Raw genomic sequence first — 24,630 nt, 5'->3', positions numbered from 1 at the left:
GTCATACTGAAGAAACAATAGTTTTTATTTATTTAGCCATTTATATTTTAGCTAACAGCATGCACCAAGCACAGTTGTTCATCCAAATCTGAATTTTGTAACTGAAAAATTGACATGCAGAAGATATTCAACCCACATTTTACAGTTAGCAGAGAATCTTGAATCAAATGGGCCAGGCAACCCCTTCTTCTGACAGTATTGGTTTGAAGGGAAGGTGGCTTGTTCTGAAAAATCTCAAGGTTATTAGTTTAGAATAAAGTTTTCAAACTGTGTTGTAGTGGGTTCTACTGTATTTTCACTTTTGAAGTGGTTGCTTTGGGGAGGGTAGTCACTGAACATGACCTAGGTCTTGGTTTTCCCAATGCATGCGTGACTTTGGAGACTTGGGGTGATAACTAAAGGCAAGAGCTGCTTTTTTCTGTGTCATAGATTTCTGAAAGCTTAGCGGACTGAAGAATTGAAGCTTAAGGGCTTACAGGGCTCTTTCCTGCTTTTTCAATGCCATGAGTCTGTTAGTAAATTTTTTGTTTTGTTTTGTTTTTCTGGAGAGAGTTAATTGATGTTTCATTAAAATCTGAGTGGAATTCAATTCTGTAGTTCCACTAGATTTTCCTTTGGGTCAACTAGTTGAGGATGGCCAGAAGTTACCTATGTCTGTGATTTTTTTTTTTTTTTGATTTTTTTTTTCCCCTCAGTTTTCATTATTTAGTACCTACAGGTGTGGAACATGGTTGAGATCAGAAGTTACAATCACCAGTTGCCAAACTGATGCTGAAAATCTTATTTTCTAGATAAAACTGACTGTTTCAGGCTTTTGTAGTTAATCTGCAGATAAATCAATACACAGCTGTAGAATTATTTCTGTATTTACTGACACTTCCTAAATCACTCATTCTAGAAAAGAATTGTTTCAGTGTTTGAGGATTGGAGTCTGTTCTGGATTTTCTTTTGTGATCTTCAGTGTATCTTAAATTCAAAATTATATCTGATTTCACTATGCTAATGCTTTTTTTTTTAAAAAAAGAGAAAACCCAGTAGAGCTATGCAAGTCTAAATTTAAGGAGCAGTACAGAGAAAATTTGTACTGGCATGACTGTTCTCATATACTAAGGAATACAGTTAGAGAGGTACAAAGCATTGTGTGTCTTTTGCCTGGGTTTCGAACCAGTCTAATTATTTCATTATCAAAAATGCCTCTAATGGGAATGTTGTGAAGTTAGTAGAAAGCAGGAATAAACAAAAGCAAACAACAGGAACCTGTTAAGAATAGGCCTCAGTTCTACAGTCTGTAAAACTAAAGCTCCCTCCCTCACAAAGCTTTGTGAGACTTGATGTATTAAAAAGTATTCAAGGTCCTTGGATAAAAGGCCATATATAAATGTAAAGTACTGTGTGTATATATATGTATTGTGTGTATATGTATATAAGTGTATGTGTATGTATAACATATAAATATATGTTATATGTATATATATTTCTGTATATAGATTAAACTTTTTTAAAGTCCTGTAATGTATAGCTAGACAAAAATTATGCAGATAACTCATAGTAGCTCACCATATATACACACAAGGCATTCTGATGACAGAAGTGGAGAGGGAATCTAGTTTGATTTATGCTGTGGTCATTGACTTGAAATGTGTATAAATAGCTTTTTTTCCTCTGTATGGTATATTTAAACTATATCAAGATTTTAATAAGAAAAAATGTTTATTAAAATCATACACCTCGTCTCCCTTTGACTTAAGCCCTTCTATTAGTTCACTTCCAAGATGTGGTAGAGAAACAAGTTAAAGCAAAAATCTCTAATACTTTCTATATAGTCCAGATAATTACCTATATTTGTAACTGCTGAAATAGGAGATAGAGGTAGCAACTAACAAAATGTTGCTACCAGCATGCCAGTTCCTATTCTAAGCTAAAGAGAACTGGCTCCTTAGCGTGGTCTTCCCATAGTTAGTCCTCAGTGATAGATTCTATTGACTAGTTTACTCTGTCCAGTCCAGAAGGTAGACTGGTTGCTTCAGATTGGTTACCTTACCTGAAATGAAAAATTACACGGACTTTTCTTATGGAGTGGCCTTTTCTTTCCACTTGGTTTGGGAGTCGCTTTTCTTCCCTGCAAGTAAGTTACTGGCTATAGGTAGCATTTATTGGAAAAAAAGTGAACTGGTGATCTTGTGACTCAAAAGTGCTACTCGTCTTGTACAGAATCAGTCATTCAGGGAGGTATAAAAAATTTAGTTTATCTTTTAAAAGATGTGTGCAGTTGTGCACAGATCTACTGTTTTAAAAGAAGTTTGCTTCACCATGTGTCCAAATAGAAGTGCACAGAGAATAACACATAGGAGCTTCTGATTTCAGCTTTCTGGATGGCAGAAACGTACGAGTCACACCACCTTGTACCTAGCAGGTCTGTTTCACACAGTGCTCTTTTTAGAGGCCTAGTTTAGCACAACTTGGTTGTTTCTAACGCTGTGACAGATTGCTCAGTATATTAGGGCCTTTGTCAGATTGCTCAGTACATTGGGGCCTTAGTGAGGCTTTGGCACAGGCTGCCCAGAGAGCTGTGGGTACTGCATCCCAGGGCCAGGTTAGATGGGCCCTGGGCAGCCTGAGCTGGGGGCTGGCAGCCCTGCTACAGCAAGGAGCTGGACCTGGATAATCTTCAGTGTTCCTTCTGTGATTCTAATTTCAGGAATCTTATCTTCTCCTCTTTCATCTTATAAGCTGTAGATCATGTCTCAGTGCATGAGTTTATGTAAATGGCATTCTAAAACTTTCTGCGCTCACTGACTCTTTCATTTCTCTAGCTTCCTATGGCAAGCAGCTGCCTAGCTTACTGGCTTTGTTCTGCTTTCTCTTTTTAAACTGGATAATTTGACCTTTTAATCGAAACTCTTCAGTTGGCCTAATTCTTTTTAGTACGTAGTCTGCCAAACTGAAATATAAAACTTTGCAAATCCAAAGAACTGGATTTCAGCATGTGTAGTGTTCACTTATCTTAAGCTCTGACCGTCCACGCACACAAATCTGGGTGCGGATTAGTCCTGCAAAAGCTTCACTGAGCATCTCGACCCCTCAGTGCTAGAAGTTTGCGTGTGCTCTGTATGGAGAACTTTGTAATCAAAATCTGTTCTAAAGGTGACGTGCATCACAGTGTCTCTTTGTCCAGGATTTTCTGAATGTAATGCTCATTTTTGTCATTAATCACAAGTTACCATTGTGATACACTGTTTAGTAAGAAGCAGTTAGTTGCTACCCAGTCTTTCAGAACTTTTCTTCTCCATAATGTTGAAACTTCAGTATCCTTCATCCATGACAGCATCTAACACAGCGTATGTTTGAATACAGTAGTCAATATGAACTTACTGGAAAACACATTGCTGCCACAACCCGCGTTAGCTTCTGTGCAAGGAGACTTCTAAGGTGGTTTTCCAGGAAATGCTTATTTTGGACGTGCTGAAATTATTCACATACTGATTTGCACACAGTGAACAGTTTTCAGCTAGGAAGATTGATTTGACTTTGATTTATAAATGAAAATTCTTCAACCTACCAAAAATAGCATTCTTTATATAAAATGTGGTCTCTATAAATGTATTTTTTAAATACAGACAAATATTCTCAAAGTAAATAGTATCACTAGGTGGAGGGAGGGAAGAGACACTCAAATTGTGATCTGCATTTTGGATGTTATTGTTGACAAATTTCAGGGACATCCTGCTCCTCTGGATAATGCCCCTGCACTTTAAGGAGACATCTATGAAAGTTTGGTGAACGCGAGTACCAGAGATTCCATTTCTTGGTCCAGTGCAGTGATGAGAGGAACACTGAGTTGGCGCTTGTATGCTGTCCTGAGAAAGAGCAGGTATGACCCTGAGTTCAGCTGCTGTGCCACCAAGTAGGTTAGGAGCTGAAGAAGGAAGAAAACATCCCATTCACCCGATGATGTTTTCAATAGAACAATACAGGTTCTCCTCAGTAATCTGTGTCTTGCAAAACCGTGCATAATAATACGTGTATTTAATCTGGATGTAAACTATTTTACTATTCCACAAGTGCTTTCCTATATTTCATTACCATGTACATTATGTAATTAATTTCTATGAAGTTGACAGAAGTTGGTGGATTCTTGTGGAGATGTGAGAAGAGCCAGCTGCTGTTTTTTAACCCTCTCTTTCACGGTACAAGTCCTTTGCCACGTTTTTCCTCTGTATTATTCTTCAGGCACTGTGTAAATAGATGTTTACTGTGCATCTGTAGAAGGAGAAGTGTGTCTTTAAGAAATTATCCCTAAATATTCAAAGTCCTTTCTGTTTTTAATTACATGAATTGTTGGTTTGGTTAGGTTTAAAAAACCTAAGGTTTTTCAAGGACAGTACCTCATTTGGAGGTGACTGGATTTAGGGGCAGAGAGCTGGAACTATCAATAGGCAGGTCAGTGTTACTGAATAGTATGATTGGTACTTGAGTTTTGGTGCTTGTCCTTGTCGAGGGGGAAGCATGAGTTCCTGGGAAATCAGCACTGTATTGGGTGCACCAATGAAATTTGTTGGTGTTGATGGGTCATTTGGGCTTGCTCCAACTCAGAGTTCCTCTCATCATTTGCTCTGGATGAAGAAATGGAATCCCTGGTACTCAGTATGTGAAAGAATGGAGCTATAGCTGAACACAGACATTAGACAGCATGTATGGGTACGTTTGGGCAATGAAACTTTAAAACTGACTCAAAAAGAGCAGTAGTCGGATAACAGCAAATGTTTGTATAAGACTGTATTTTCTCATTTTATGCCTGTTACATATTCTGGTGCGCTGTTTAGTGATGTGACACTTAGGTATGTGTTTCTTGTTAGAAAACTCCATTTAAGGAAACCAAACCTGTTCTATGCTTGGGACCAGCAGTCACTCGGACTCAAGAGCTCCAGGCAGCAGTGATGGGGATGGTGCGGTGAGTGCGGACTCTTCCCCATGAGGAACATCAGACCTCCACTTCCTCCTCCTCAAGTGTCTATTCCTGGCACTTTAAGTGCTCCTCTCTACTTTTACAAAGTGGCTCAGTCCTGGATCTGTGTCAGCTAACTGTCTTGGGTGCTCGTCAACTATTTTTCTTTCTCACTGGTGTTTGCTTTCATATTTGTCCAATTTCAAACCGTTGTACCAAACCACTCCTTGCGGTATGGAGCAAGGCTTTTCTTTTTTCTCTCTCTCACCTTCCTGGAATTGTGTTGACAAATGCCCCGTGCATCCACAGGAACTGGAGCCCAAGGGCCTAGCCAGCCTGGAGACAAGGATGAGGAAACGAACAAACTCTGGCAATTACAGTCTCTTGCAGAAATCTCTGTTCATAAGAAGTGACTTGCAATAAATGACAGAAACATTTTAGCAGTGCTTTCACTTTTGCTGCTTTCTCTCACAGCCCCTGCAAGCAAGTCCAGGGCAAGGGCCGAGAGTTCTACAGCTGGGAGCAACTACGTCTGTTACACGATTGCTTAAATGTATTCTGAGGTCTGTATCAAGATAAAAAAAAAATGTAGGTTTCGTTGTTGCACGGGTTGGTTGGGTTCTGCCACGTGCTTTTTAGCGTTTATCCACTAGCTGACGCTTTCAGGAGATGTACCGGCGCCAGCTAAGAATACCGTCTTCCAGCGGGCTGTCAGTGCTGTCGCGCCACCGAAGCCCGCTGGCTGCAGCGCTCCTGTTGGAGGCAGGGCTCGGCTCGGCCGGGGAACGCCGCGCCGGGTAAGGGCCGGGCCGGGCCCAGGCTGCGCCGCCGCCTGCCGGGCTCCGCCTCGCAGAGGAGGGGCGGCCGCGGCCGTTCAGCCTTCAGCCGGCGCTCGTGCGGCCCAGTCACCGCGGGCCATGGGGGAGCGCCGGGGGCGAGCGGCCCTGCGGGAGGCGGCCGGGCCGGAGCGGGTAAGGGCGGGCGGGGCGCTGAGCCCTGTCGGGCGGGAGGGCTGCGGCAGGCTGCCTTGTGCGCTGCGTGGCTGCGGGCTGCGTACGCAGCTGCTCGGTGTGCGGCTGCACGGGATTCGGCCCCAGGCTCCGGCCCGGCCTCGGGGTTCGGTGGGCTGCCCGCGCGGCTGGCCTCCGTGTAGGGAAGTGTGAGCCGGAAGGAGAGGGCGGGGAGAGTCCTCTCCTTACCGCTGCGGGCCTGAAGGACTCTGCTGGGGAGCTGCCCGAGGCCCTTTCTGCGTCCTCGGGGCACGGTCTGCACAGCCGGGCCTGAGAGCGTGAAGCTGCCGGTGTGTGGGCAGGAATATACCTGGTCCTTCCAAAGGCTGCGTTCTGGCCGTACCCGAGCTGATGGAAACTGGGATGTGCTGTATTAAATACAAGCCTGAAATACGCATCTGTACACGCACACTTATTTCTTTAATCAGTATTGTGCTATTCCCCTAATGCAGTTGGCTTACTCTAGCGTGCCAGAAACAATTAGCAGAGCTATGTTCTTCCCTCTGGGGTGCAGGGGATCTCCCTGGTCAGGTAAACCCATCTGCTGCACATGGTGCCTCCGCTGCCCAGCGCTGCCCCAGGCCTTTGGGAGCCTGTGGCTTATACAGCAGCATGGAAGGCATGTTTCCTTGTGCATCCCAAGGGATTTTTTAGACATGGGCCTGTTGTATCACAGTGCCAGCCCTGCCGGTGCTCTTCTTTCTCTTTGCTGTAACTAATGGAAGGCACATAGCTAAAATTGGTGCTGGGACTGGTGCTTTTTCATGTCTTTGTAGGCAACGCGGACAGTGGGATTGAGTGCATCCTCAGCAGGTTTGCAGATGACACCAAGCTGAGTGGTGCAGTTGACACACCAGAGAGAAGGGATGTCATCCAGAGGGAGCTGGACAGGCTTGAGAGGTGGGCCCATGCCAACCTCATGAAGTTCAACAAAGCAAAGTGCAAGGTCCTGCACCTGGGTCAGGGCAATCTCAAGCACAGGTACAGGCTGGGTGGAGAATGCCTTGAGAGAAGCCCTGAGGAGAAGGATTTGGGGGTCCTGGTTGATGAAAGATTTAATATGTGCCAGCAATGTGCACTTGTAGCCCTGAAGGCCAACCATATCCTGGGTTTCATCAAGAGAAGCGTGACCAGCAGGTCGAGGAAGGTGATTCTGCCCCTCTTCTTTGCTTTTGTGAGACCCCACCTGGAGCACTGTGTCCAGTTCTGGGGCCCCTAACACAATAAACATGGAGCTGTTGGAATAGGTCCAGAGAAGGGCCACAGAGATGATCGGAGGGCTGGAGCACCTCCTCGATGGGGACAGGCTGAGAGAGCTGGGGCTTTTTAGCCTAGAAAAGGCTCTGAGGAGACATTATAGCGGCCTTCCAGTACCTGAAGGGGGCCTACAGGAAAGCTGGGGAAGGACTTTCTATATGGGCATATAGCGACACAGTGAGGGGAAATGACTTTAAACTGGAAGAGGACAGATTTAGACTAGATGTTAGGAAGAAATTCTTCACTGTGAGTGTGGTGAGACACTGGAACAGGTTGTCCCCTCCCTGGAAGCACTCAAGACCGGACTGAATGGGGCTGTGAGCAGCCTGGTCTAATGGGAGGTGTCCCTGTCTATAGCAGGGAGTTGGAACTGTATGATCTTCAATGTCCCTTCCAACCAAAGCCATTCTATGAGATACTTGCATGTATAGTCCAGCAGGCACTGCTGTAGGGCAGTGATTTTCTGTATATATATAGTAATATTTTCCTAGTATGCTGAATATGAAATTCATGGAAAGAATTTCAGTACCACTAGGCAATCTTCTTTATATGTTGGGTTTATTGACTTCACTAGCAGCACTTAACCTGCAGCAGTTGCAGAATAACTGGAGTTTGTTTGGTGAAAGGCTGGGAATGTAGAGTGGAACCTCTTTCATACGCCATGAGGCTGGGAGAGCTCAGTCTGCTTGGAGAAAATAGAGGAAATGGAGCCAGACTTCTCAGTGGTGCTGGTGCCAGTGACAGGGCAGGAGGCAGTGACTGAAGGTTCCACTTATGCATTAAAATCTCACTTTCTTGCTGTTCAGGGGGTCAAACACTGGCACAGGTTGCACAGTGGGGTTGTGGAGATCTCATCAGTGGAGATGCTCAGACTGCCAACTGGACATTGCCTTGAACAACCTACTGACTGTACTTTGTACAACACCATGAGATTAAGGAAAAAACCCAGGGTGCTGAATGGAAGCAGGAGGTGTACGGGCTGTGCGAAGATTACCTCCCCAGCTCTGTGTTCCCCTACTGCTTTCTTGGGGTCAGAAAGGCAGGACTGGGACTGTGTCATGCCCTTGTTGCACAAGGGGACAGCAAAGGGAGCCCTGGCAGTGATCAGCTTCTACTGTACCACAGAAGTAGAAATCGGAGAGTCATCTGTGTTTGTTCAGCTGGGTTGTACCAGGGGATGTACCGAGTTAACAAACAGGCTTGGTGGGAAGTATTACTCTGATAAAGTTTTTGCTTGTAGGAATGAAGTTCAGAACTGAGAGACAGCACCATGTCACAGCAGGATTTGCCTCCCGTGAACGCAGAGACAGAGCATGTGTGCAGTACTCCATCCTCAGAAGAGCTTAGATGATATTGAGGGTGCACAGAGAGGGAGTCCCCAGCACGGTGTGTTCTCTGTGGACCAATTCTTCCTTGTTCATAGAATCATAGAATGGCCTGGATTGAAAAGGACCTCAAAGATCATCTAGTTTCGACTCCCCTGCCATGGGGACCAACTATGCCAGGCTCCCCAGAGCCACATCCCATTCTTACATTTTTAAAAATTATAGCTATTTTTTAAACTGTTATCACTTTCTAGTTCTGCAGAGTGGTCCTTCTCGGGGAGCTCTCACTGTGAGCCTTTAACTCCTGGAAGCCATGCTCCATTTCCCTGCCACTGGGGCTCTCCAGTCTTCCTGGCCTGCTTCTTCTGTTACCTTTTTGTGCTGTGTGCTGACAGCACTACTGGCATGCTGTTAGAGGCCACTGGGAAAGACACACACTCTTGCCTCAGTGTTAATCTCCAGTTTTCTTGCTGTGCCTTCCCTCCACTTCTATACACCAGAAGTATTTTCCAGGTTATCTTTCTACATGATGGGCCCTGTGTGCTGCTTTTTGAATGGTGCAGGAACAGCACACTGGGGTTAGGAAGCGGAATGGGGATGTGTGATGCCAGGTGCAGGCTGTCCTTGAGGAGCTGTTGGGCAGCACTGTCACCTTGCATGCGTCCCCACCATGTTTGATGGCATCTTTTGAGGGCGCAGTGCAAGTGCAGCTGCAGTTTCCTCCTCGTTCTGCAGAGAAGTGTTTGCTTTGGCATTTGAGAGGTGCAGCTGCTCAGGAACTGGTTGATGTGAGAAGTGCAGGACAGAGCAGGGCAGGAAGGCAGTGCTGCCGCCTGAGCAGGGCACGAATGGAGGGCGAAGGGTTGAGCACCCCAGGGAAGGGTGATGCAGCTGCCTGTGGGGAGTGGGTGAGTGTCTGCCTGAGACAGTGGACTTTTGGGCTGTATTTTTGTGACAGAGGGAAAAGTAGGGAATAGTAACAGCAGCCTTAACCAGGACTGTGCTTTATCTTCAGAGCTCCTCTCCAAGTGAAAATGGCTTGAAACTTCACGAGGAACCTCTTCTCAGAAAAAATCCTCGTCGGTTTGTCATCTTCCCCATCCAGCACCCAGACATATGGAAAATGTACAAACAGGCCCAGGCCTCCTTTTGGACGGCAGAAGAGGTGAGCTCTGGGATATGGAGCCTGGAGTGTCATTCTTAGCTCTGCTACTGGCTTGTGTTTTGTATGGGTTGGGGGTTAATTTTATTGAACATGAGGCGCCTGCACCAGAGTAGGACCCTCTTCAGGGTCGGTGGAAGGAAAGCTGCTTCCATCAGGTGGTTCAGCTGCCTGGTTTGAGTGTTTGGTTTAGGATCAGGTGGGATTGTATCCTGGGGCACTTCTCTGGGTATAGAGGGAGCCTGTGTCAGGCTGTGATCTGCTGTGGTCACTGTGCCTGCAGCTACCTCCTCGCTCATGTAAAAGGTTCTGAGCAATTTCATGAGAATGCTGCTCTTTAATATTAGGCACTTATTTTTCAGAAAGGTGGTGATAATCAGAAATACTTGCTAACAGTGCATGTAATTTGCTGGTGAGTGCCCTGGTTAGATGCTCGTCACCATGCTGGAACTGACTGTGAGTTAGGACATGTCATTTTCCTTGAGATTGCTGATTAGCCAGACTTGAGCAGTACTTAGCTCACTGCACTTGCAGCAATGGAGACTTCTGGATTTGCATGGATTACGTGCCAGGTGAGCAGCTTGTTGCAGCTCAAAGTTTCTGTAGTCTTTTTTCATCTGTGAGCAGAATTCTGCAATTGCTAAGGACTGACAGACTCTAAATAGTCCAGAAAGCATCCTGGGATGGCAATACTGTGTAGACTTCATTCCACTGTCTGCTGGGGAGGTTGCTGTCTGATGTCAGTAGAAGTTGATTTAAACAGTTATGAAACACTGAAACTCCTGCCTGAATAGCACTACTCTTACTTATCACTGGTTCCTTCTTCCACTGTCCTCCCATCTGTCATCACATTTCCAAATGGATTGGAAAGTTAGATGTAAAATTGGTTTGTGTGTATTTATGCATGAGCATGCATATATATATACATACATAAATTGTATGCACGCACACAATTCTAAAAGCTTTTTTAGGCCTTGCTGCAGTTTTCCCATCTGGCCCTGCGTAACTGCTGCTGCGGCTCAGAAATCCCTCAGAAACAAACAGACAAAGAAAGGTGGCCAATGCTAAGGAGCTTGTGGTTTTCTGCCATGGTGAGAACCAAGTGGCAGTGCAGTTCCACAGTATCTACACAAGCTCTTCTGGGGTGTCCTGGAGGCTGAACACCTGTCAAAGGCAACATTGCCTTCCATGCATCTTTTGGCACACTTAGGCACAGGTTTCTTGCAGTACCAGCATTTATTTCAAGTAGGTTTGTAAATGTCTCAGAGAGAGATCTGCTTGTTGTTGCATGTTCATACTCATGCCACTAAGATACTGATGCTTTTTGGAATCTGCTTTATTCATAACATGGAATAAAAACAATGTATATTGAATTACAATAGCGTAAACTGCAAAGCAAACACAGGATGTTGCTGTTGCAGAGAGACAGCAGTAGTGCAGTTGATATTCGCACATATTTAAATCCTGTACATGCAAAGATTGTGAAAGCCAGTGCCAAAGCTCTGTCTCAGTTATTTGACGAGGCCACTTTTGTTCCTACAGAATAACAAGCACAAAGGGATGGTAACTTTTTTTTTCTTTTTTTTCTCTCTTTTCATTAGGTTGATTTATCAAAGGACCTTCCTCACTGGAACAAGCTAAAACCAGATGAAAAGTACTTTATCTCTCATATTCTCGCCTTCTTTGCAGCCAGTGATGGAATTGTAAATGAGAATCTGGTGAGAAAACCTTACAGTTTGAATACTTACTTTATTAGCTTTTGGTTTTCTCATATTAATGCATAAGATTATTAAATGAGTGTATTTTCTTCCCATCTTCTCACCTTTGCCAAAGGAAGTAAGCAGCTTGTTCTGCTCATTGTCTGAGATACACTGGAGCCGCTGTTGTCAGCAGGACTCCAAATGATGCCTCTTGAACACTGTTTTGAAGCTCAGACTTCTGCCTGACTGTGTTCGTCTGCAGTTAGTGGTGAATTAATAGAACCCATGCTTCTTCACATACCTGCATTAGATGAGAAGTAGCAGCTGATTGTGCTGTGCCGTGCTCTGTGTTCTTTATTTAGGTGAAACTCATGTTGCTCTCACTAAATGGCATCCTGGAATATTTCAGGCATATGGGTGGGTGCTGTCAAAATGATGGGGAAACCTTTCTGCTGAAATCACTTCTGGGCTGCAGAATGTCTCACTGCAGGTTATTGTTAGACCAGAAATGCTCATTGTAGATCTTGAGTATCTGTAACGTAGATTATATGACAATAAATTTTTGTATATTGCATGAACATGTCATACTATTTACTTTTTAATGGTGAACAGAAAGTATGAGGCTTTGTTTGCTATGAAGCTTTTACTGTTGCATCGTTTTGCTCTTTTCTTCCTGTGAGTGCCATCACACATCACTGCTGTTCTTACACAGTGTGCATAGCAGGTGTCTTTACTTCTAGCTGGCTTTCTCTATTTGCCACACCTATCCTACTGACATATTTGTTAATAAAGTAGGGCTGAATTTCTCCCTTCCCTTCTCTGTTGCACAGGTGTGTTGTCTCTCTTATTCAGCTCAAGCAGGACCAGTTTTGCTGTACTCACTGTCATGCTTTTTGGTTTTGGTAGGTGGCACGCTTTAGTCAGGAGGTGCAGATCCCAGAAGCTCGTTGTTTCTATGGCTTCCAGATTCTCATTGAGAACGTTCACTCAGAGATGTACAGCTTGCTTATAGACACTTACATCAAAGATCCTGAGAAAAGGTCAGTTTCTGAATGTGCTGCAGAGCCAAGGGAAATCTTTTAGCTAGTCTGGTGGCACTGTGGCTGGGTGGTAACAGCTAATTTTCTGTTTCACAGTTACTGGAGAGCTTCCTTAGAGCTTTCTGGGCCATCACTCCTGGCCCCCAAAACGAAGGGAAGTATTACTGACCAATGACCTTCCACAGGAGTGTTCAAAAGGCTGGTTAATATTTGTGATTGCAGGCAGTGCAGTCTGTGAAACTCTGTTAAGCATTAAACAGCCTCCTTGTGGTTATTGTGCTCCAGGGGTACTTGCAACTGCCGTTTGTAACATATGTTGATCAATGCCTTGCATCCTTTCAGCTTTTTTATCATCAGTTGCTTTTCCATGCAACAAGAGCGACTTATTTTTAAAGAACTGGTTTGTTAGGAGAGCCCCCACACCTTTGTGGTCTGCAGATGTGCCTAGTTGAAAAGATAATACATTTGGAAAAAAGCACTTTCCAAATTGTGGTGATGGTCAGACAGAGCTCAGTTCCCACGGTGGCATCCTATGTGTTGAAATAGTGTCCTGCAACCCCACAGTTCAGGGCTGGCAGGAGGTTTTCTTTGAGGTGCTTAGCATGGGAACTGATCTTGTGCTTGTGGGACTTGTCCGATTCCTTTTGTGGAACAGGGAGAGGTAAGGGTTATCTCCTTGAGCAGGGTCAGGCTGCTGTCTGTCTTGGTCTGAGAGCCAGCAGAGTCTGGTGGATGGTCCCACTGGTATTGAAGGTTTGTGTTCCCTTCCCATCTCTGCAGCTCTTCTGAGACCTTGGGTACACCACTTTCTGCACATCTGCCTCCTTATTCTGCTTCTTGTCAGACATCATCATCCCTTCAGGGCAGGAACTTGGGTAATTTCCAAGCTTATACGTAATGGGTTCCACTTTCTGGTGTAGACAATCAGGACAGATATACATAAATCCATTCTTTGCTTTATTATTCTGGTGTTCTCTTTTTTTTCTTTTGTAGGGATTTCTTATTTAATGCTATTGAAACAATGCCTTGTGTCAAGAAAAAAGCAGACTGGGCTCTGAAGTGGATTGAAGACAGACATTCCACTTTTGGTGTGTATCTTCTTAAAAACTTGTTTCTCTTGCACATCATGAAGTTGGTTCCTATTTTGTACTCCACTGTTAAGAACTGAACAGCTGAAGCCTTGTAAGTCCAGGCTTTCTTTGTGTGCACGTTCAGATAGACAAATTTGTGTGTGATATTATCGTTTTTTTCTTTTTTTGCAACATTATGAATGAACTTGGAAAAAAAAAAAGATTCAGGAGTCATCTCTCTCTCTCTTTTCTGGCTCACTGTTGTGACTAGATTTCCAGCTACTGTGTGTCATCTCAGAGCTGGGTCACTAGGTCAGTTTCCATCAGAATGGGTGCAGGACATCCGTGCTAATGTTCAGCTTGTAATGTTAACTTTAAAGTATGTGTTGTATCTGAAATGAATGGTGGGCAGACAGGTGAATTTTCTGAAAGAAATATCCTCTATGCTTGACGAAAGTATAGGAGATGGTGAGATTTGGCAAGACTAAGAAAATGAATGTCATTCTGCATATCATTGTTTTGCACCATCCATTGTTCACAGCTTTTGTTCTGGGCGTAGTTCTTTTCAGAACAGTAGATTCTGTTGTCCTGAAGTGTCTTTCTGCCTCCTTAGTCTGGCTTTGCTTGCTTTATGTTGAGTCTCCTCATCTCCTTCATTCAGCTCCTGTCAGCATGGGGCGTGCAAGGAATCAGGTTTCCTGACTGTAAAAGCAGTGTCCTTTTTCTTTCTTTCTCTTTATTTTTAATTCTTCTCTTCCTAATTTTGTAAAGTGTGTTTCTATTCTTCTCCTTTTTTCACCTTACTGAGAAAAGTTACCCAATCTTAAAAGATTCTGGGGGCCTGGACCTTATTCATATGGATTGTGAGATATGTTATCTGAAAGAGGCATGCTTAGTTAGTGTTAGTGCTTCCTTCCAGACTGGAAGGCTGGCCTTCAACAGGGTAGCTGTGTTTGATTTCTTACACTGAGGGATTAGTTGCTATGTTTATTCTGTGGACTCTCAGCCTCCCAGTGTGCGCAGACGTCATGTGGTGCTGCTGACAGGAGATTTGGTTTCAGCATAACTCATTTATATGAATGATAGTCAGGTGGAATGCAGTAAAAAACATTGGTGTCCAGGAGATGTTTATGCAGCATATCTCCCCTCTGTCTAGAGCTAACCTTGCAAATTTTAGTGTTGTCAGATAAATCCTTTCTTAGTAACTTCTGTGATACTTTTAAGTACATGTTGAATTTCTTCAGATAAGCCAGCAGGTGGCATTTGCATCTCATTTGAGGAAGCAGAACAGATGGAATTTGGAGTTCATTGTTTTTATTTTTTAAAAACAAAAGTCTGTGCAGTTCTCAGTGGTGAAAAAGACAGCAGCATTTAATGCAAAAGTTCTGCATATTGAAATATACTCAAGAATCTTCTGGAGTTGTTTAAAATAGAGCATATGCAATCAGATAGTCTTGTAGTCTGAAGAAACACATTCCTGTAGAGAACAGAAAGAACTGTTAATGCTTTGATTTTCTTGGATGAAAGATGGAATAACATAAATATTTGTGACATGGTGGAGGTTTTTTGTTTATTTTATAGGAGCTTTTCCCCGTTCTGTATATTAGCTACACAGCCATTTTTCTGCCTCTTTAGAGAAAGAGATAAAGCTGTACTAATACCTTACCTGCTTCTGACACTTGTGGCTTTTCACTTCTCATTTTCCTGCAGCAGTTTCAGTGGGTACTCTGTTTCTCTTCTGCTTGGGGTTGCCTGTGGCTAAGTTCTGTTGCACATGTTGACCTTCTGTGCCATAGGATCTGCTGAAAGATGTGGTCAGCTACAGCACCTGGTGTGGCAGCAGATACTTCCCCTCCAGCATCAGTCTGTTTGATGCAAACGGTGCACTGTGCTGACTGGCAATACACTCTTTCATGTCTAACGGAAAATGTGTTATGTTAAACAGGTGAGAGAGTGGTTGCCTTTGCTGCAGTTGAAGGCATCTTCTTTTCGGGTTCATTTGCTGCTATATTTTGGCTGAAGAAGAGGGGCCTGATGCCTGGATTGACTTTCTCCAATGAACTCATCAGCAGAGATGAGGTAATGTATTGTGTCCTACATACTGTCTTTGAAGAAAAGTGAGTTTCAAGAAGGGCAGAATTGCATTTATAAATATCCTATAGTTTTGCTAGAGCAAGTCAACTCTGTGGAGGTGGGTAAGCTTGGAGCAAGCTGAAAAGCAGAAAGGGAACAAAGCAGGTGAATGGGTGCAGAAGTAGCATCTGGGCAGGGATGGGTGAAAGAGCGAATCCAGCAGTGAGTAGGGGATGCATGTCTGGGAGTGTGAAACTCAGCTGATAGTACTGGAGGTCGAGGTCTCTTATCCCACCCCAAAGTCCCCCCAGTTAAGGATCCCACAGTTTGCAAACAGCCACCTGGCCAGCTGTGGATGAGCTGCTGCAGAATCAGCAGATATTGGTCCTCTCTGTGTCCTTACCCTACTACACAGGAATAAAATCTCCTGGGAGGAAGCAGCTGCAGATCCGCGTTACAGCGGGGTGCCTTTAAGCTGCAGATGTGAAGTGTCTGAGGGGTGCATGTCAGTGCACTGAAGGTGGGCTGTGAGACTGTGTCCTCATGAGTGCCCTTTCTTTTCACTGTTGCCTACTAGTTGGCAGCAGTTCCCTATGGCTGAGGCTTGTCTGTAAGGCAGCACACAATTTATGGCACTATCAGCACTGAAAAAGCAGCAAGATCAGTGTTATTTGCAAGATAAATCTGCTAACAATTGAACTTATCAGAGTTCTAAAGGTCTAAAAGAATAAAGAGCTTTATCATAATGGAAGTAATCTCTGTGGGTTAGATTAAACCGATTTGAAAGGAGACATCTTGTGAGATGTCTTTAATTTGAAAGACTTTTGTTGAAGAAACTGCTACAACTGGTAAATAAGGCCAAACAATTCTTCAGCCTTGATTTCCTTGTGTCTTTTGTTTCTGTGAGTCATCATGAGCTGATCCATTCAAATAAGGAAATATTTCTTTGTTAGAAAGATGACTTGCAGATGAATGGAATGCAGGTTCCCACTACAGCGGTATAACTGCTTCTCTGCAGTGTTGAACACAGAAAGGTGTAGGATTTTCTGGCATATTTCCAACAGCAAAGCTGTTGATTATGAAGAGTAAGGCACTGTCCACACTGCACCTGCATCAAAAAACAGGAAATACTGTTAAAAAGCAGTGACAGTTAAAGAATCTACACTGGAAAACTACAACATGAACGTTTTCTGATGCATCTGAGCAGATAAATGATGCTCAGAATGGTTTTGAGCTGCAGACTCCTTGAGCTGCAAAGAACTCTCATTCATAGCAGAGCACACTGGTTTGACCAAGAAGCCATTCACTTCCTGCTGGTGGTCCTGCCCTGCAGCAGACAACTGATGTGTCCATGGCAGGAGTGTGTGTGCCAGATAATATGGTTTCAGGACTCTTTCATGACCTGAAGCATGCAGATTTCATAGCCTTTTTGAAAAACCTTTTGCTTCCAGATTTTGATTTAACCCTCGTTCATGGTGACAGTGGGTTGTCTTTTTTACCCACAGCCTGCCAGATTATGCTGACTAGTTTGCACTCTGAATGTGCCCTCATGGTACTCGTTGTGCTTTAATCACTGCGTTGTCAAGAGGAGAGGCATGGTATCACAGTGCTCATTTGGAATGAGTGCAATTTGTTGGGCTCTGTGTTGGTTAGCTGGGTAAAATGTACAGGCTTATGTTTGGTGGGTTGAATTGAGATGTGGAAACAAATATTACAAATCTATAGATGGCCTGGTAGCAAGTCCTTCACACTAACTGCATTCACACTAACTGCATTTTGTGTGGAGAGAGAGATGACTTATCTCTGATTTGATGACTCTAATCTGAATCTACTCTTGAAAATGCTGTAAGGAAAAGCAAGGGAAGAAAGGCTACTGAGAAAATAAAGATTGATGCGTAGATATCTCAAAATCAAGAATGGCTAGCGAGTTTATGCTGACTGACATATTTCTGCAGGTCCATGTGTAGGAGTCTTTCCACAAAAGCATCTCTGATAGGAGGCAGGAACCCAGCATGGCTCTCTACTCTACTCTACTTAGCAGTAGAACAACTTAGGAAGCTTAAACCTAAATTGAGGCTGCCTCTAATTAAGAGCAAACTGTGTGCAGTAGGGAAAAACTCTCTTAGTTGTTGTTGTTCTCTGTTATTTCAGGGTCTACACTGTGATTTTGCTTGTCTGATGTTCCATTATTTAGTGAACAGACCATCAGAAGAGAGGGTCCGGGAGATCATTGTTAATGCTGTTGAAATTGAACAGGTAAGTCTGGCCAGGGCAATATCATGAGCAGCACAGCAGGAAATGTATGTGCAAAAATAAATTAACTTCTAACTTTTGGAATTTCATATTTAATGCTTGGATCCCTGATGCGTTGTACCATTCTTTCCCTCTTCCTTAACTGTGACAATAAAAAGCAGACACTTTCTGATACAGCTGTCAAGTAACTGTGAGAAGCTGAAGCTGGCAAGCTGCTTTCTTCCTCAAAAGCCAAAAAGAAGAAAACATTCTCTCTTGGAGAAGAGTTGTTTACTTCTGACCTTTAGGATCTTTGTTTCTCCCTACTCATATACGCATACCTGTTTGTCCTCTGTGAGAGCCCAGGGTCTGTTCTGGGTGTGGGTACAGTGGGTTAGTGTGTTCCAACTTTAAAAAAAAATTGCTGTTCTTTCATAGGAAGTGGTACCCAACTTCAGCTACGTGTTTCTGCATTGCGGAGTGTTTTGCAGGACTGTAGTTTACCCTTTCTTTTCTGTTGTCATCTAACTGCTATGATGATAACACATGCCCTGGTCTTGCCTTACAGCCATGAAAGGTCTTGCATCAGTGCCTAAACATGCATATGGTTGAACTCAGTGCTTGTGTATCACTGTCCTCTGGTTTGTTGTTCTGGAATGGCTGGAAGCCAAGGAGAACTGGAGATTTCTGGGTCTATTCCTTCTCCCACTCCTCTGGTCTGTAGGTTTTACTGAAGCTTGGGATCTAGTGGGGAAAAAAAAAGGAGGGGAGCACTCATAAAAATTCTTGTATCTTTTCCAGAAAAATGTGCTAAAAATAAAGGAAGATAAAAGCAACTACTGGAAGCAGGAGATACTTGTTGAATTTAGTGATGCAAGTTATTTATTCAGACAACTGCCTGGGGAGCCTGGAATATCACAAATTGTGTTACTGTGAAACACAGGTGTCTTCTCTCCTTTTCTCCTCTTAAATTTCATTTCTCTAAATGTCATCTGTATTTTAACTTCCAGGAGTTTCTCACAGAGGCATTACCTGTAGGTCTGATTGGAATGAATTGCACTTTGATGAAGCAGTATATTGAATTTGTTGCAGATCGGTTACTAATGGAGCTTGGATTCTCAAAGGTAAGAGATGAAACTGCAGAAATGCTGGCCTGCTGGAGCAGCCCAGGAAAGCTGTCAGCAAAAGTGCTTTCCTGATGTACCTGCAAGCAGGTTGCTTTTAGTGCTTGTACTTCTGTGAGTGACAGATGAAACCACAACATTAATATATGTGCTTCCATATTTAAAAAAGCAAGAATAGTTCAGGCCATTGTTTCTCTTCAGTTGCTCTGCAGGTTTGTGTTGGGAAATTATGCTGTGCTCTTAGAAGGCTGACAAACATCTCACACAGAGGAGCTTCAAACTTCTGGGGGCACACAGTATTGAACTTGCTTACATTGCACCCATAAATTCTACAGCATATTACAGTGAGGGATAATCTAATCTGAAATATATATATATACACATATATTTGTTACACATTGTTACCTTTTCAAAATCAGCAGTGTAATAATGTTTATTTTCCCCAGGTTTTTCATGCAGAAAATCCTTTTGATTTCATGGAGAATATTTCTCTGGAAGGAAAAACAAATTTCTTTGAGAAGCGGGTTTCGGAGTATCAGCGTTTTGCTGTTATGGCAGAAACAATGGACAATGTTTTCACTCTGGATGCAGATTTTTGATGCCTTGGCAAATTAGCACTGACTGTCTCCCTCTCCCCATCTCACTTTCTGCCGTGAAGTTGTCTCCATTTCCTCTGCTGGAGTTGGAGTCTACTGGGATTTTTTTCCTGGGTTTTCATGTTGGTTTTTTTTTTGAAGAGTAAATGCATTTTGCTCTGTGTCACTAAGAAAAAAAGAAAAAAAAAAAGGAATTCTTTTTAAAAAAATTGTAGGGCTTTTAAAAGGACAGCCTTTTTAATATTCATGTGGTTAATCTGCTGTAATTGCTGTCTTTAAAGATGATCTTGGTACTGCTACTTTTTTAAAGACTTCTGTACTGTTTTAAGAAAGCAATCAGCTTACTTACCTCCTATTGTAGTACTTTAGTCTGAAAAACCAGATGATGTATCACTCTGTATATATGTTGCTTTAAATTATTTTCATGGTTACTATTTTCATGTTTATAAATCTGATCGACAGTAAAAGCTCTTCCCTTTTGTCCTGCTGCAGATAGAGTAATAGGGCATTCTGAGAAGACACGAGTTCAATAAGGTAGGACTTGTTACACCCAGGAATACAGTTTGATCTCTGCATTAACCTGGGTTCTATCTGGAACAGTTTTTACTCAGTTTGCAAGTTTTACTTAGTTGGCTGTCAGTAGGAGTATGAAACAAATACATACGAATTTTGCATTGCAACTGTTGTGAAGCATGTCAGCAGACCTTGAGTGGTCCTTGACAAAGCAAGCCTGTTAATAGTGGAGAAAAAATACATCCTGTAGTTCTCTGGCTTGTGCTGTTTTTCACTGCTTCTATGAACAAGTGCCTTATAACAGTTTGTGGTTCTGCCGTGCTGCACAGCTGGAACAGCAAGCACTGGGTGTTGTCTGTACTTTCTCTGTTGTGTTAGGTGGATGTTCTCTCCTTCTCCATTTCATTGTACACTGATGAGAGGGAGAAGGCATATTGCTGCAAGGGGTGGTTCCTTGAGGTGCTACAAACATGCTACTTGAGCTGTGGAGAAGCACCAGTAACGTACTGAGGCACTTCAACTTGTGTGTTTATTGTGAACCACTAAAAGCATTGTCACAGTGGAACTTCTGCAATAAGGTATTAAATCTTACAGAAACAAATCTTGAAGTAGCATGGATTGGCAGCATCTTACAGAGGACTGCTGTTGGGTTTGCGCCCCCAAGATTTGAAGTCCCTTTACACTGCTTGCTGAGAATGGAGCATTTGAAGAAGACATTAAAATACGGCAGTGATAGGGTGGAAGGAATATTATTCATGTACAGGTGGATTGTTTGCAAATAGAGAGGTTTTTTTTCCCCCAGGATGACATAAGTGTGAATGAGCTAGACAAAGAGTTCTGCTTTATTAAACCCAAGCATTTTTTCACAAGATTAAGCAATTTGTATAAGAGCTTTTATAAGTCCTTTCTGTTGTTGCAAACATCTTGTGCTGCTCTAAATATACCTGGCATGAGATGAGCTGGCAGCGTTTAGTGGTGGTGGGGTGGTACAGGGCTGTTTCTCCAGCAGCCTAGATTAGCCACAGCCCCAGGTAGCTGCGCTCCATGAAGTGAGTTCACTGCAGTAGCATAGTTCCTAGTGTTCACAGCAGAGAAAGCTGTTCATTAGCAGCAAAACTGACTTTTTGTTTGGCCGCAGTAAGATCATGGAATACGTAGTGAGCATATGAACAGGACAGCTTTTTGTTTTTTCCTAGAGAAGAGCTTGCATCATTTGACATAAAGTACTTGTGGGGATAGAGGGAGACCTGGAAAATGCAGAGACAAAAATAGATCTGCTGTCGCTAATGTTCTATAAGTAATGCTCTATAACTGCAAGAGAACTGTGGAATCCAGAATTAAAATCCAGCACCTTTTGCAAATACTGTATTGATGTTGGAAAATATGCTGTAAATGGTTCAGTTGTTGGAGGAATGGAAAATGTTTTGATGTCACTGAAAGAAATAAAAAGCATTTGTTTTGAGTGCTGTCAATTGGGAGTTGGTTTAAAGATGGTTTAAAGATGAAACCATTCTGTGCTCAGATTTTCTAAATGTACACGAGATACCAAAGTGATCACAGCTCATACTCTGTGTGTAAAATATCTGTGTAGTTTCAATAACACTTGAACATGGACAGGAACATGCCTTTATTTGCTAGTTGTGTGCTTTATTGTGGTCTAAAAGGATATAATTAGGCTGTGCCAGAGAAACTTGTTGTTCTTAGCTGATGGTTTCTGGGAGAAAGCTAAACGTGTCTGTATGCTGTCTTGTGCTTTGTGAGCTCTTGACTTGCTGTTTCTTGTTCCAGAGTATGCAGTTTAGGGAACAGAGAACATTTTTTGTCCTGGAATTTTCTGTATTAAGGAGAAACCTCTTGGGAATCCTTCAGATTCAAAGAAGAAACACTCCAGGAAAGTAATTTCACTGTGCTGTATCTGAGACCTGGAGCTGGAGGGGAGCAGCCCTCTACCTTTTAGCGTGGTTGGCTACTCCTCCCCTGTTTAGTGGCTGGAAAAGTGTTTGTTGGGGGAAAAATACCTGAATATCATGGAAATGGAGATGTTGACTGAGGTTGTGATCGCAGTGTCTTCTCTTCAAGCTGGCAGCCCGTTAGGAGTGGGGTGCCCAAGTGATTGATATAAGTCCCTGTGCTATTCAGTGTCTTCATAAACTATCTGGATGGTGGGATTGAATGTGCCCCAATGAAGTTTGCCGGTGACACTAAATTAAGTAGGGAAGCAGACACTTCTGAAAGGAGAGCCATCCTACAGCAACATCTTGACAGGTTGAGGGAGTGAGCTAACAAGAACCATATGAAGGTCAGCAAAGACGAGCATTGGAGCCTGTGCCTGGGATGGCGTGATCCAGGAGTGTTGGGATCTGCTGGGCTCAATAGCAGCGCTATGGAAAGGAACCGAAGCTCAACAGGATAAATATCATGCTGCTGCTACAAGAAGATGCCAGGAGAAAAGCAGCATTATGCCTTGCCAGCTGTGAAAGGGTACCTAAAGGAGAGCTGTGGGCTCCATCCTGTGCTGGTGGGATGGGTTAGCGCTGCGTGGCGCCACGCAGTCCTAGGGCATCACCTTCTGCCCTGCCATTCCACTAGGCCTCGCTGCTTGTCCCACACTAGTCACTTTCTGTGGGCTGAAGTGCAGCTGTTCAGAAGCCTTGAGTAAGGACAACCCCTGCTTTTATAATATCTGCAGCCACCTTTGCAACTCCTCACGTTTTCTTTCAAGCAGAGGAACATGGGTCTGAGGAAAAACAGATAAACCACAGATGCTTAATACAAGCTGATGGCATACTCCCAGCCATCATGAAACTGCTGTGGAGTTCAGTAGGTGGGTGATAATTCTCAGCTCTTGCTGGAAAGAAAAATAGTGAAAAACAGAGTGAGGACCATATGCATAGCCGTACCTGGAGGTGCAGCCAGCCCTGGCAAGCTGACACCATTCCCGTACATCGTGGTAGGTAGGCTAAGGGCTGACCAGGGCTGGTTTTCCTCCTGGTGGAGCCCTCGAGTCAGCAAATACTCATTTATCAGCTGCTAAGTTCTCCAGGGCTGGTTCTGGGAGAGAAACATCGGCTGAAGATGCCCACGTGATAACATTACCCATAGCCTAGTATGTTAGCCAGCGGGCTGCTTGTGTGATGGGGGTGGCTCTCTGCCCTGCGTTGTGTTCTGCAGAAACAGCACATGCATAAAGCACATGTCAGTATGTACAGGTAGGGAAGCACAGTGCATATATCTGAAGTGAGAGCTGGGGAAAAAGCAGGCCGCGGGGGAGCAGCAGAGCAGTTGGAATTTTTTTCTCTTCTTTGCAGTTGGCAGATCCAGGAGAAGCGTTAATGGGCAAATAGTTTTTATTCGTTTGCTGAAAGCTTCTGGCACTGGAGTCAACTTGAACTTCAGAGCTGCAGGAGATGTTTTGGCTGCCCAGAGAAATTTCTTAGTGCAACTCCAGATTTTTTACTGCCCAAGTACTTCCCTGTGATGCTCAGTGTTGGGCACAGCTGAGCCTCAGGAGGGACTGCCTTCGAGTTGTGTTATGAGGAGGGGATCCTCTGTCAGGCAGTGACTGGGGTGCAGGAGCAGCACAGTGCCCGCTCAGCAAACCTTTCCACCTGGAATCTGCCACCACGGCACAATCAGCAGAACTTCCCACTCTACCAAAGCTAGGATGGCAGCATGGTTTGCACCACGCTGGCCTGTGTTTGCCCTTCCAAAGTCTCAGCAGTATTTCAGAGCACAGGTGTGAATTTTTTTTGAAGCGGAAGCCCATGAGGAGGCCTGCAGTCTGTGAGCGGCCCTGGGCCCTGCTGAGCCATGCCAGGCCGTGTGGGCCCTGCCCCCACAGGGCAGGCAGCTACCAAAGGGCAGCTGGGAGGGGGTTCCTTTATTTCCCAGTGGCTATCCTCAAGACCTCATCTGCAGCTGATGAATTGTCAGCAGCAGCTGTCCTGATTTTATGGTGGTTGGGATGAAAGGGAGAAACATGAGGCCATAAAAGAGGGCCTTTGACTGGGGATGACTGGGGCCATGTCCATCCCGTGGGGCTGCCCGCTGCCGGCACGCAGCCCTGCAGAGCATGCTGGCAGGAAACCCCACATACATTGCTCTTGGCTCCTGGGGCCGCTTCCATGGCAGGAAATTTACAGGCTCATAAATGTATCTGAAGGATTTTTAGATTAGCCAATAAACTTTCCAAGGCTCTCGCAGATGTGGTTCTGTCAGGTAAAGGGTTGCATTCCGAGGGTTCCCTCTGGCCAAGCACATAGTGGTGTGGGGCCATGCCCTGTGGTCTGAGCACTACAGAGTAAGCACAGACCTATGGGCAGAGCAGGACTGAGGGGGCCGTGGTGTCAGCCTAGGGGGTGGCATGAAGGCAGCTGCTGTCTGTGGGTGAGGTGGGGATGGCAAGCACTGCGGTTTGCAGCAGCTCTGTGCTAGGGCTCATTCTGTGCCTTTCACTGACTCTGCTTACATCTCCTGCAAGAAAAAAAAGAGAGAATCATGCAGAAGGCAAATTTACCAATTAAAAATAAACCCCAGCCCCCTGCTCAGCTGTTCCTTGGCATCTGCTCCCACGCAGCAGCAGC

General features: G+C 44.1%; 1 protein-coding gene across 1 annotated transcript; it reads left to right on the top strand.

The window, feature by feature from the left end:
- Positions 1 to 5,757: 5,757 nt before the first annotated feature.
- Positions 5,758 to 21,509, top strand: RRM2B (ribonucleotide reductase regulatory TP53 inducible subunit M2B). Its single transcript, XM_085221520.1, has 9 exons — positions 5,758 to 5,916; positions 9,553 to 9,702; positions 11,301 to 11,417; positions 12,306 to 12,439; positions 13,433 to 13,527; positions 15,455 to 15,588; positions 17,734 to 17,838; positions 18,825 to 18,938; positions 19,385 to 21,509. The coding sequence occupies exons 1-9, from the start codon at positions 5,863 to 5,865 to the stop codon at positions 19,535 to 19,537; spliced, it is 1,056 nt and encodes a 351-aa protein (XP_085077646.1). The 5' UTR covers positions 5,758 to 5,862; the 3' UTR covers positions 19,538 to 21,509.
- The last annotated feature ends 3,121 nt before the right edge of the window (positions 21,510 to 24,630 follow it).

This window comes from Meleagris gallopavo, chromosome 3, assembly GCF_905368555.1.
Source record: "Meleagris gallopavo chromosome 3, MGAL_WU_HG_1.1, whole genome shotgun sequence".
Taxonomy (NCBI): Eukaryota; Metazoa; Chordata; class Aves; order Galliformes; family Phasianidae; genus Meleagris; species Meleagris gallopavo.
Note: the sequence above shows the minus strand (reverse complement) of the source record. Positions and strands in the feature narration are given on the sequence as shown.